Source organism: Mustela lutreola, chromosome 9 (assembly GCF_030435805.1).
Source record: "Mustela lutreola isolate mMusLut2 chromosome 9, mMusLut2.pri, whole genome shotgun sequence".
NCBI lineage: Eukaryota > Metazoa > Chordata > Mammalia > Carnivora > Mustelidae > Mustela > Mustela lutreola.
In genome coordinates, this window is record NC_081298.1 from 60,247,619 (window position 1) to 60,260,210 (window position 12,592).

Genomic DNA, 12,592 nt, shown 5'->3' on the forward strand with positions numbered 1-12,592 from the left:
GAGATCTGTAGGGTGATGCGTGTCTGCTGTGGTATAACTCTTTTATTTATTTATTTATTTATTTTCAGATCAAGTTGAAAGGAAGCTCAGTTCAGCTCTCGGACAAAAAGCTCTGCCAGATGTGCCAAAATCCCTTCTGTGAGCCTGTGTTTGTTAGATACCCAAACGGTGGGCTCGTCCACACCCACTGTGCCGCCAGCAGACACACGAACCCCAGCTCCCCCGGCCCTGGTGCTCGGACTTGAAAAGGCCCACTGGAGGGCGCAAGGAGGACCCTGAGTTCTTTACCGAGCCTGCTGGGTGCAGAGAGCGGAAAGCCGCTGCACTGGTGTCAGCCAGGGAGTGACATCTGGGCGCTGGGAGACTGCAGTCAATGTGAAACAGGGGCTTTTCGCTGCTGACCACTCCACCCTGAATGTTTGTGGGAGATCCTGAAACAGAGACACATCAGGGTTCGCCCGTCCCAGGACACAGTAATCCCAAACAAATGTCTACTTTGAGAGAAAAATGAGCCTTCCCCATGCCGTCCAGACAAGCTGGACGCCCCTGTCCCCGCCCCTGCGCCTCAGTCTTCAAAAATGCATTTGCACTGGAAATGTCTGCTTCAGGGTGGCCCAGAGATGTAGCTGTCCCCGGGCAGGGTGAGGAGCACAGCCTTAGGGGGCGCGGGGGGTTGGGGGCTGTTTCCAGGATTACCTCGTGGGCTCTGCCTTTGCCCTTAGAAACGGCTGACCTTGGGGGAGTCTTTGTTCTTGCCTACTTCCCATCCGGCTCTCAACCCCTAAAGGATTCTGCCTTGTTTACCCAAACACCCCCTCTCGGGGAAGTCGAGGACTCATCGGAAAGTGCTAAAGCCCAGGTGACAAGCTGCCGCCCCCACCACCTGAAAGAGGACAGCAGACAGGAGGCCTGCAGCACTTTCCTGTCCTGTCACGCTACCTGCTGATTTTGAAACTCCATGATGGCCATGTTTGACTAAAAATTGTTATTTGAAGTTCTGTCATCTCTGCAGTTTTTCTCTTCTTTGGAAACTTATCTGTTGTATCCGTTAGGGACTTTTTTTTTTCCTATTAAAATGTACCTCCTACTGACCGCTCGGGAAATGAAAAGGGAAACGTTATGAGCACAAGCCACGTGGAGTTTCACGAGAGGCCGGTTTGAACCTCACACCCTCAGCAGGGCAGGCAGTGGGTGGCAGCTGCCCTTGCCTGTGTCCGAGATGTCATCTTTCCCGCCAGGCGCTTCTGCACACCCCGATGAGGAAGTCCAGTCAGGCTGCCTTACCTCCCAGCACTTTACACGCCTGCTCTGAGGTTTCCTGAACCCACGGGAGGGGTCCCCCTTGTTCACCACAGACTGGGGGACTCACTGTGTTTCTGCCAGACATCGCGGAGAAGCCGAAGTTGTCCTTACTTCACTGCCCTCTTTCGAATTTCTTCACTGGGATGAATGATTCTGTCCGGAACTCACACAAGACACTGTACCTACCCCCTGCCACAATGCCGGGAAAGCAAGCATTAGCTTGTGTGTGTCACAAGGGGAGGACCCTGGGATACAGCCCCTCGCCATCACCCTGAGCCTGACAGAGCGGGGGCCAAAGAATTCATGGTCCGTTCTCGAAACAGTGTTCTCCTGTACTAATCATGGTCAGTCTTCTTCCTTCAGCGATTCTAAGTGGCACAAGAAAGCAATAGCGTGCCTGCATTCTTCCCTAGCTGCATCTCCAGCTAAAGAATCAACGATGAAGAAGTTCTCCTTGTGACTCAACCACATACGATATCGACGGGGGCGAAGTAGAAGCCCAGTCGTGAATCGACCCTGTGGGTGACTGCTACGGAATGGTCTTGTCACTGCACACGCTACCATGACAACTCGCGAGGTCGCGTTTTCTGCCTCAGAGAGCAGGTCCCTAGCACGCACCGTATCACACCGCTGAAAGCACTGTTTCACTGGACACAAAGTGGGTACAATCTGGAGAGCGCCTTGTGATTGCTCATTCCTAAAATGGGGACACTAGTCTCCGCTCTCTCTCTGAACATGGGTCAGTGTTTTGAAACGTTTGTCATCCTTTAGAATGACAGGGATTAAAGTCAAATCATCTCCTATGTTCAGAACCGTACCTTGCTCTCCTCTTTGTCTGACTCCCACGGGCCCTTTTCACAAATCAGATTTTTAAAATAAATACATGGTTCTTTCTAAAGGCCTGCTGTTTTGTGACTGTGGCGTTGACTAGAACAATTAGAACATTGCTCAACCCTTTCCTCCCCTCATTAGGTTCTATGTAACCACTCTAGTTAAAACAGCATGAACTGAACCCAGTTGGCATTAATATTCTATGGGCAATAAATACTGTTGAATATGAGGAACTGTTTCTCTGCCATTGCCTGTCAGGTGTTGACGTGGCAGTGCCCCTGAGGGCATGGTGCAATGGGCCTGAGAGCCGAAGAGTTCATGCTCATGAGCTTGGTAAATGTGCTTCCTGAGGTCAGGAGTCCAGAGCAGCTCAGGTGGCCATGGGGTCGCGCCGTCAAACCGATGCCCGTCACACAGCTAGGGTAGCCCTTGCTTTTTGCTTGCTTTCCCCCTCTGGAAACCTTTGTCCTTGCAACTTTACCCTTCACCCCTGGTCAGGTCCCAAATACACAAGATGTACAAATGTAAACTTGTTGATTTTATTAAAATTCTTTTAATTCTTTGTTCTTTCTGTAATTTTTTATATGTGTTTATAAAAATCATCTTGGCTAGGAGTCATAGGAGCTTGTCATAGGAGCTTTGGAACCTACTCACCCGGACCCCATGGCTCCTCCTAGCACCTGAAGCCGACGTTCCCTGGCCGCCCCTCAAATTCTTTGTTCCTGCTTGACTGAACTTTAAATGCTCTACTTCTGAAGGTACCTCCTGCATGTTCTCAAGGTGCCCCTTGACATTTGTTACCTTCACAGTAGTTATTACCCTAAGGTCTTTAGCAGAGGAGATTTCTGGTCGCTTCTTCCATACCTCACCTCGTAGCCAGACGCTCTTTAAGTAAGCCTGCTGCCCTTGGATTTCTAACTCTGAACAGAGTCAAGGACTAGAACTTTCTTTCACCTTTTACATTTGATTTCCATAGAATCTTGTTTGTAGCAGGTCTGTGAGAAACACGGTGGAATGAATTTCACAGTACATTGCCGTGTTTCTTATTCCATTCTGGGTGCCGTGGCAGCCCTGAGGAGAGCCCCTGACAGCGGTAACCCTATCGTGCCTGGCAGTCAGGCTGGTAGAGTCCAAATACGTGTGGGTGACAGTAAAGGCGAGATGTCGGGTGGCATCCATATCTCAGGTTGCAGGAACTGAGGCATAGGTTGGTGAGGTGATTTTCTTGGGAGGACAAGAGCAAGAGCTCCAGTCCCCCTCAGCTGAGCTCCCCTCCTGGTGCTTCGCCAAAACCAGCAGCCAACCCAGGGTTGACTGGAGTACTCACACAGCAGTGTTGCCGCTCTCTGAAAGTCACAAAGCAACGAGTCACGTATCCTTTTCTTGTTCTATATTATATCCTGTGGTTCATTGGCATACTAAAGATTGAAAGGGGGCTGGTCAGTCGATTAAGCATCGGACTTGCTTTCAGCTCAGATCACGATCTCAGGGTGGTGAGACCAAGCCCCGCATTGGGCTCCATGCTGGATGTGGGGCCTGCCTGGGACTCTCTCTCCTGCTCCCTCCACATCTCCCCACCCTGCTCACGCTCTCTATGAATGAATGAATGAATGAATGAATGGGTGCTTAGGCTTCCAAACCTGACTAAAAAGGGAAAAGTGATAGATTCCCACTGCCTAGCAGAATATTACAAGGCCAAGCAGCTGCGAGAGAAAAAGAGTGTAAATCGATGTCCTAAATGTGACTTGGTAGAAGCAAAGACTGGCGCCTGACTCCGTGAAATGGGCCGTGGCTTGTGTTAGATTAATTAGGTACTAACACCCCATTTGCTCCTGGCGGATCTGTCCGCCTCAGAGTCGGGAATGAAAATGTACAAGAATCTAGCCCATATGGACCAGAGGCCCTTTCACCTTGAAAATGCTAAACGGCTTGAGTGCCATCTAAAAGCTTGTTAATACCTTGTTCAGTTGTAAGCACTGGAATCAACGAAGCCCGCTTTTCTTTAGCTCACAGCCGGGGAAGGGAGACAAATAGCTGTAGTTCAGTCCGCGGTCCGGAGCTGTGTATCAGTTAAATGAGACATGTGGCCGGCAGGGGCTCAGAAGCACCACAGGCTGCTCAACAGGCCCAGTGAGGCTCAGGAAGGAACATGTCACCACTAGACTCCGGGGAGCCTGGGTCTTGTCGGGCTCCAACACACCCAGCTGGGGGCCGTGGCCAGTCCCATCACCTAGACCTTGGTGGTGTGCTCTGTAGACTGGAGTCGGAGCTGTATGGTATCTGAGGACCCTTCAGGAAATCGGGGCAAAGGAATGGAGTCGGTGTGGTCTAGCCTTTGAGACTAAATGCTGCCCCCAGAGGATTGTGGGTCTCAGCCTGTGCCCAAGCTCTCCCACAATCCTTCACTGTCAGGGTCATCTTCTAACGAAGGTTTTCTGTTTGTTTCGATTGACCAGTTTTTCCTGGGAGTCCCCAGCTGAGCTGGGGAGACAGATACCAAGCCTCATCTCACTAGGCTTGTGAGCGTCGATACACAGCACATGGCACCGTTGGTACCCATCTGATAACTCGTCCTAGCCTCAGCCTCTTTCATCCACACGTGTCAGTGATTTACCTGGAGTACCTAATGTGCACCATAACATTAGCATAGTGGGGCTGCCCCTAGCCCCTCCTACCTCTGCTCTCAGCTCCATGTCAACCCCCACAGCTGTTCTAAAGTGTTTTTCAATGCGCATTGCTGATTGACCGCCAACTGTTGACTTTAGCTTACAAATAAACCACAACACTAAACTTTCGCTTTCTTTAGAATTAGCATTTCCCATTGTACATATCTAAAGGCATTTGAATTTTTTGTGCTTTCACTTAATTTACAAGACTGTGTTCAATTTTTTTTATATGAGGTATAGTCAAAATCCATTTTTGGTCAAAAAAAAAGTTACCATAGTATGACTGTATGAAAATACATTTTCTGTGGGTTAGTCTTCTTGTCATTTTCATGGATTTTTTTAAGTCATAAAATATACATAACAAAATTTGCCATTTTAACTGATTATTCTTCAGTTTAAATTCAGTGACATTAAGTACCTTCATAGTTCCCTCACCACTCTCTCCAGAACTCTTTCCTCTTCCCAAAGTGCAACTGTGTGCCCAGTAAACACTTACTCCCCACCCTCTTTCCCCCAGCCCCTCAGAACCCCCATTCTACTTTGTGGCTCTATGAATTGCATTACTATGGACCTCCTATAAGTCACAGTATTTGTTCTTTTGTGACTGGTTTATTGCATTCAGCATAATGTCCTCAAAAGTCACCCATGTAGCATATGTCAGTATCTTCTTTCTTTTTAAGGCTGAGCAGTACTCAGTTTCATAGCTTTTATACAGTATACTTAGTTACACAAAGCATGCATATGTAGGCCATCTGCTGATATGTATTTTATATAAAATTAGAATTGCTACTTTATATTATTCTTTTTTTAACTTTATGTTCTTAGTGTTCCAAGATTCATTGTTTATGCATCACATTATTCTCATCAACATGTAAGATATAACCCTGTAGAAAAGTTGTCTGTTGTCCTAATCTCTCCCACTGGGTTAAAACAGATCCACACACAGAGCTTCCAGATGGGCTTATGGGGGACCTTTGAAAATGAGTTCAAAATCAGCACAAATCTTGTCAACAAGGAAAGAGTACGAAGCCCAGTCGAGTGTGTGAGCATCATCTCTGCTCCCATCAGGGCGGTCTCACGTGGTTGAACGTTGGCATCCTGCTGGTGCTATGCCAAATTCCAGATACCTTGTTGATGTGTTGATGGAAATACTGGAAAATGAGCTGCTTCTTCGCAGCTGATGGAAGGTCAGCTATTCCCAACCCGACAGGGGCTGTGCCTGGATGCCATCCAGGGGATGGGGAGGATGGCTGGCTTGCTGCATGGGAGCTGTCTAGCGCTGTCCTCCATGCCAAACGGCTACCATCCCTCCCGAGGCAGCCACTGCCACCATGACTCGCTCCACGTTACTGTCCTATTCAAGCAACTGCAGAATTAGAACCAACCTTGCCGTAGAGAAAAACAGCAGAGGGGGCTCAAAGACTCACGTTACCAGAAATTGTATTTAATGTCAGTTTAATGTGGTTTTTCATATTTCAGTTTATGCATTCATTTAGTCATATATTCGATCATTCATTCATCCCTCAAGCATAGGCTGGAAGACTGCTATGTGACAGGTATTGTGCTAAGTTCTGTGGATAAAACGGTGAGAAAGGGGCACCTGGGTGGCTTATTCCATTAAGCCTCTGACTCTCCGTTTCGGCTCAGGTCATGATCTCAGGGTCCTGGGATTGAGCCCCACATTGGGCTCAGCACTCAGCAGGGAGGCCGCTTGTCTCCCTCTCTCTTGCCCCCTCCCCCTGCTCACAAGTATGTGCGTGCTCTCTCTCTATTGAATAAATCTTTAAACAAAAAACATTCAAAAAGATACATCTGGCCCGGCCCTGCTACAGCTCACCTCAGAGATAAGGACAGCACAGTGGGACAAATGCCAAGAAGAGACAATGCAGGTACACCCACAGCATAGACGAGGAGCCCTCCGAAAGGAAGTGCTCCTGGCAGAGGGAAGAGGGAAGAGGTGAGTGGGACGGTAGCCCCTTGAAAATAGAAACTCAGTTTGACTGCAGTCTGGAGAGCAGGCAGGGGGTAGTGATGGATGAGGCGGGGGTGGGGGGGGTGGGGGGGGCGGGGGTGCTGAGGCTTCAGCCTGCTTCTCGGCAGAAAGAAAAACACAAGTGCTTGTGCTGCGGAATGACCCACTGTCCCCACCCGCTGGGGCAGCCATGGCCAACTGCTGCACCTAGGATTTTTGCCCCTTCATCTTTTCATAGTTTTTAATAACATGGGAAAGGAAGCCCCCCCCCCCCCACCGAGAAAGGCACAATACAAACTGTTAGCCAGTTTACTTGAAGAATCCTTTGCTTTAAAATGTAGTATATTAATAGACACGTCAGGGTATCGAAAAACCAGCAGACCAGGAGATGATTGCTGTTGAAAAGTTAGTCCTTATGCTCAGATCCCAAGAGGAGGGACCATGCCATCAGAGTGGCACAAGGAATCCTGGGGATGGGGGCAGAATCAGGTAGCACAGGGAAAGGATGAGTAGTGTGTGCAAGAGTCTTTTTCGGTGGTTTCCCAGGGAAGGAATAGGTGTGGCAGGGAAAACAGGCTTAGGGGTGGGTAGTTGGAATGATTTCAACAGGCTCTGGGGTGTGTAGAGGCTGTCCTTGGTTGTCTAGTCCCGCCCTGCTCCCCAGCAGGGGAGGTGAAGAGTGGCTGAGAGCGTGGGAGCCTCAGACAAGGCGGTGGGGTTGTGGGCCCTGGACTGGGGTTTCCTATTTATGCAATGCGCTGGTAGGCGAACTATATACTCTCTCTAGGAATTAGCTGGCCCTGGGAGTGGCATTCTGTCCACAGGCGGGAGGCCACAACGTCAAAGCATCGCAGGACAGAAGAAAAGAGAAATGGCTAATACGTCCTTTGGATCAGGCAACCAGCGCAGCCACAATTATATTCTATTCTGCTCCCCAGGTCAGGGAATCGGACTTAAACACTTAATATGTTTTGAACAGCAGGGTAGAAAATGTTGCCTGAGAGTCGCAGAAGCAGAGACACGGAAAATAGAATGGTCTGGAAACGCTTCCTGGGCCCAGCCCACCAGCCAGACCACTGCTGTGTTTGAAGGGTTGGTTGACTCCACTTGGCCTGCTGTTGACACAGATAGTCCTCTTAGCCCAGGTTTCTGGGAGGTGTACTATCTTTAACAGTTATTTCTGGGACTCTATTCTATAGGTAATCCATGAATATGTATTATTTGGCCTTTAGCTTTTCCAAAACCATGGAGCTCTTGTACAATGCCTCCTCAGTCACGAATGGATGCCTATTTTCTACCCCCACAACCTCGATGACCCAATTCATGATCTCACTGAGGCCCAAAGGGGTCTCTGCCTGGCTTGTTGGCAGAGGGCCCATTGGTGGTTAATGGAAAGTGCTTCATGACCTGTCCATATACTTTCTCAAGTTATTGGTAATTCTTTTTTTTTTTTAAGATTTTAATTTATTTAGTAGGGAGAGAAAGTGAGAGGCAAAGTACGTGCAGAGAGGGGAGAGGCAGAAGTGGGAGAAGCAGAGGGAGAGGGATGAGCAGACTCTCTGCAGAGCAGGGAGCCCCACATGAGGATCAATCCCAGGACCCTGGGATCATGACCTGAGCCCAAGGCAGATGCTTAACCAACTGAGCCACCCAGGCACCGTCAAGTTGTTGGTAATTCTTAAGCACAACTGATGAAAGAATAAATTTCCACAGATTGTCTTTAAATAAATAAATATATATATAAAATTTCTCGGCAGAGAAATTTACTCCAAGGTTGTTCATTACAGAGTGTTTTTAAAGATGATGAAAAGTGGGGGGGAAAATACACAAAAAACAGAGAGTACTTCAGTTACTTAGCTTGTGGTACATCTACACAATGGAAGACTTCCAGCCACCGGAAATCACTTTGAAAAAACAAAAACAAAGTTAAAAACAACAACAAAAAAAAAACTAGGCTATGAAGTTGTGGCATGGTTTAGCATGATCTGAACTTTGCAAAAGGAAATATACATTTTTAAATGTTTCTTACATACAAATACAATTGTGTTTTTTAATTATGAAAGTTTAGAACACGTTTAATTTTCTTTGTTTTGGGGTTAACAAGTCCAATCACTGTTTTCACTTCTATAAGCAGCAAATTATAATTTAAAAAATCTATAATTTAAAAATTAGTAGATATGATCTTTACAACTTTTCTTTTTTTTAGAGAGAGAGTGTGAGTGTGAGTGGAGGGGAGAGAGAGAGGGAGGAGAGAGAATCTTAAGCAGGTTCCAGGCCCAGAGTTAAGCCTGATGTGGGGCTCAGTCTCACAACCTTGAGATCATGACCTGACCTAAAATCAAGTCAAACGCTTAACTGACTAAGCCACCCAGGCACCCTTCTCTTTACAACTTTTCTTAAGACTAGATATCATTCATTCATGAGGATGGAGAATATACCGTTCTTTTACATAATCTAAATCTAAATTTTAGGGGTGCCTTGGTGGCTCAGTCTGCTAAGCGTCTGCCTTCGGCTCAAGTCCTGATTTCAGGGTCCTGGGATCTATCCCCAAGCTGGGCTTCCTGTCCCTCTGTCTCTGCCCCTTGAAACTCATGCTTACTCTCTTTCCCTCTCTCTCACTTTCAAATAAATAAATAAATAAAATCTTTAAAAAAAAAAAAAACCCACCTTAATGAATTAGTGTCCCCTCATATCTAATTAAAAGTTTACCTATGTCTCCTTATGGAATTATCAGAAGGAGAAAGGAAGATCCAAGAAAACCAGAGGAGTGGTCCAGGGAATGAAGAGGCTTGTATGAAGTGTAACAGAGATCGGACTCCTTGTGACAAAATCTTGTGGGGCATCCTCACTACGCAAGGGGATAGGGAAAACAGCTAGGAGTCTCATCCGGGCTGAGTGAAGTCCAGAAATACCCACCTCCGCAGTGCAGGTGTTAGCTGGATGCATGTCAGAAGTCCTAGGGCTCCCTACAAGGGAGGAGGCACGTCCTGAATAGCCTGGACTGACTACTTGCAGAGAGGCCCAGCAAATTCCAGAAAATATGGAAAGCCTTGGGAAAGAGCCTCCTCTTTCCCCCTAATGTTTGCCCATTGCCTCTGTTCACACTTTGAAAGCAAACTCAGCTTTCCATTTTTCCGTATGCATATTTGAAATTGTTCATTCTTGTCTGTCTTTTATGGCAAGGTGAGTGACCCTCTCTTCTTGGTTTAATAAAACATTGTTAAGACTTCATGACAGTACAGCAAAATACTGTGACCAGGAAAAAAGGGCAGTGGCACTTTAATGAGGGGAGAAGTAAGAAATATAGTCCCCACAAAGGACAGTTAATAAGGAGCAGCAAACCTGTCTTTAAAAAGGCTTCCAGAGGCGCCTGGGTGGCTCATGAAGTTAAGTGTCTGCCTTTCATCTGCTCAGGCCGTGATCTCAGATCCCTGAGATCAAGAGCCTGGTGTGTCTGCCTGCTCCTCTCTCTCCCTCTGCCTCTCCCCTCCCTGCTTGCTCTTTCTCTCAAATAAACAAATAAAATCTTCTAAAAAAGAATTGCTTCCAAAAGTGAGCTTGGCTATTTCCCCCCTCAATTGCAATGACTGGCAAAAGAATAGCCATTGCCAGAAGCACAGAGAGGGTGCAACACACAGGTCCAGAGCAAGGGATCTCTCTGTTCTACCTACCTGGGCCTTGGGGGGAGCTTCAGGCATTTATCGGAGCACCTCAGAAGGCTGAACTTGCTTATCAGCATCCTCATATCTGTGATGGCAAAAAGGTAAAGTTCTGGTCCTACAGGTAAGTTCTTTCTGTTGTTATCAGACTAATGAGAAAAAAAAATCTGTCTGAGCCGCAGCCCCTCCCGGTTGGCTCTCTTAGTCAGGCAATCTCGGGCACTCCTCTTGTCCCTAGAACACCTTGTCCCCGGCTTCTCCAAGACGAAAGACAAGAGAGCAGAAGGTAGGCTGGGAGGGTCTGCTAAAGGAACCCTGGACGCCTTCCCGAAATTAGGAGGGTGCGCGTGCGCACACATGCAGACACGTGCACACAATGCCTTTGCAAACCTCTTTATTCTTGCAGAATCCAGATGTTAACCTCCCAGCTGGGGGCCCTCACGCCCTCCTTTTTCATGAATAGTTAAATTGCCGCAGCCAGGCCTGAGCCCCCTCCCACACTCCCTGGTGGTCCACCTTGCCATGGGCAACCTGTCTTCTCCGTACCATAGGCAAAACCTTGAAATTATACTCTTGCCTTGAACATAATTAAATTCTTGGGCAGAGTTTTTTTCAATCACTGTTGACTGTTGTTTTAAATAGTAATTTTTAAAAAAATATCTAGGCCAAATTCATTTCTTCGTGACTACAAATTTTCAAATGGTTACACTTTGTTTCCCTTCTTCTGCGTCTCAAAGATTAAATGTGGCGGCTTTATCTTAGCCCAGGCATAAATGCGTGCAGTTTTTCTCTGCGGATGTAGGTCCCTGTATGTTGAGGGCTGGAGGTGAAGAGGCACCCCTCTTGGGTTGATGAAATAGAGGTGTGTTTATTTTACAAGGAGCAAGGCTCCCTTATGAAATTTGTGCTTAAGATTTCAGAATTAATATGTCTGCTAGGATCCCTTGCTTTTCAAAATCGTGGTATTTTGGCAGAAACTGCTGGGAATCCACCAAATCCTCTCCCCTTCCTAGCTAAGAAAGCTGTACGTCGTCACAGGTTCCCCGGATGGGGACTCCATTTCCCAGCCTCCTTTGTGACTCAGCTCCTGGCTGCAGAAGACCAAAGAAGTGTGGGTGTGTCTTATCCCACCCTTTCTTTCCTCAGGAGCCAAACACAGCCGCCGCCACTGCCCGAATGCACCACAAAGAAGGCAGGACCCTGGAGAGTTAATGGGAAACTGGATGAAAGGAACCTGAGTAGAGAGCCCACCTTGCTGACGTGGACCTCAACGAGAGGGAAATAAGGTTATTGTTTTAAAGATTTTATTTATTTATTTTTGAGAAAGAAAAAGAGCGGTAGGAGCAGAGAGAGAACCTCAAGCAGAGCCCAAGGTGGGGCTTGATTTAATGGCTCTAAGATCATCACCTGAACCAAAGGCAGACCTTAACCCGCTGAGCCACCCAGGAGTCCATGGAGTGGGGTTTTTAGTCCAAAGCAGCATGTGCTGTGATTCATGTTGGGGAAGATAGTCCCAGTGGTCAAAATAGCCAAGTAGGAATTGATCTAGAATTTCATTGCTTGGCTTGGTTGTCAGAATGACTTAAAGAAACTTTGCCTTCATTTTGTCCCAGCAACAGGACAAAATGTCTCGAGATTCAAGACAAGAAGGTAGTGGATTTTTAGGGGTAGTCAGGATTAGGATAACACTTCTGAGGCTTATTTGTGTCTCATTTTCTGGGGCGAGGCTCTCCCACGTCGCCTCTGGAACATTTATTACCATAGTAGCTACCCAGGCCCCACAGGAAAAAAAAAAAAAAAAAAAAAAATTCAGGTGCCGCAGTGCTAAAGAGAAGATGTAAACCAAAACCCAGCAAGCACCACTTTTCCTGCAAACCTCGGGGAAGGACATGAGAACTTGGTAGCTGTGCGGGGTCTTAGGAAAGCAAAGTTCGTTAAAGATTTGGCGAGGCTGGAGAGCGCTGTGAAGGTGACAGACCGGAAGTCCGCAGTGAAGACTAACTGGCTGGAGTTACTTAGTGGGGCCATGATTGTTTTCAAAAGTGGGTGCCCCGGTTGTGACCCCCCATTGTTCAAATAGTCTCCCCATTGTCATCTTATATTATCTTCCTGTGGTCATTCCAGCTTGGTTACTAACATCAAGGTTCTAGATTTCCTAATGT

The 12,592-nt window shown here is 47.2% G+C and overlaps 1 protein-coding gene and 1 long non-coding RNA gene across 2 annotated transcripts in view; both read left to right on the forward strand.

Annotated features, from left to right (window-relative positions):
• Positions 1-2,695, forward strand: part of TGFBRAP1 (transforming growth factor beta receptor associated protein 1) — a 71,795-nt gene extending 69,100 nt beyond the window's left edge. Inside the window, exon 12 of the mRNA XM_059134328.1 lies at positions 69-2,695. Within this exon, the coding sequence (XP_058990311.1) occupies positions 69-245 (177 nt within the window). The 3' untranslated portion in view covers positions 246-2,695. The remainder of the gene's footprint in view (positions 1-68) is intronic.
• Positions 2,696-11,581: 8,886 nt separating this feature from the next.
• LOC131808328 (uncharacterized) overlaps positions 11,582-12,592 on the forward strand; it is a 62,788-nt gene continuing 61,777 nt past the window's right edge. The window contains exon 1 of the long non-coding RNA XR_009344781.1: positions 11,582-11,716. This is a non-coding gene — a long non-coding RNA (uncharacterized LOC131808328). The remainder of the gene's footprint in view (positions 11,717-12,592) is intronic.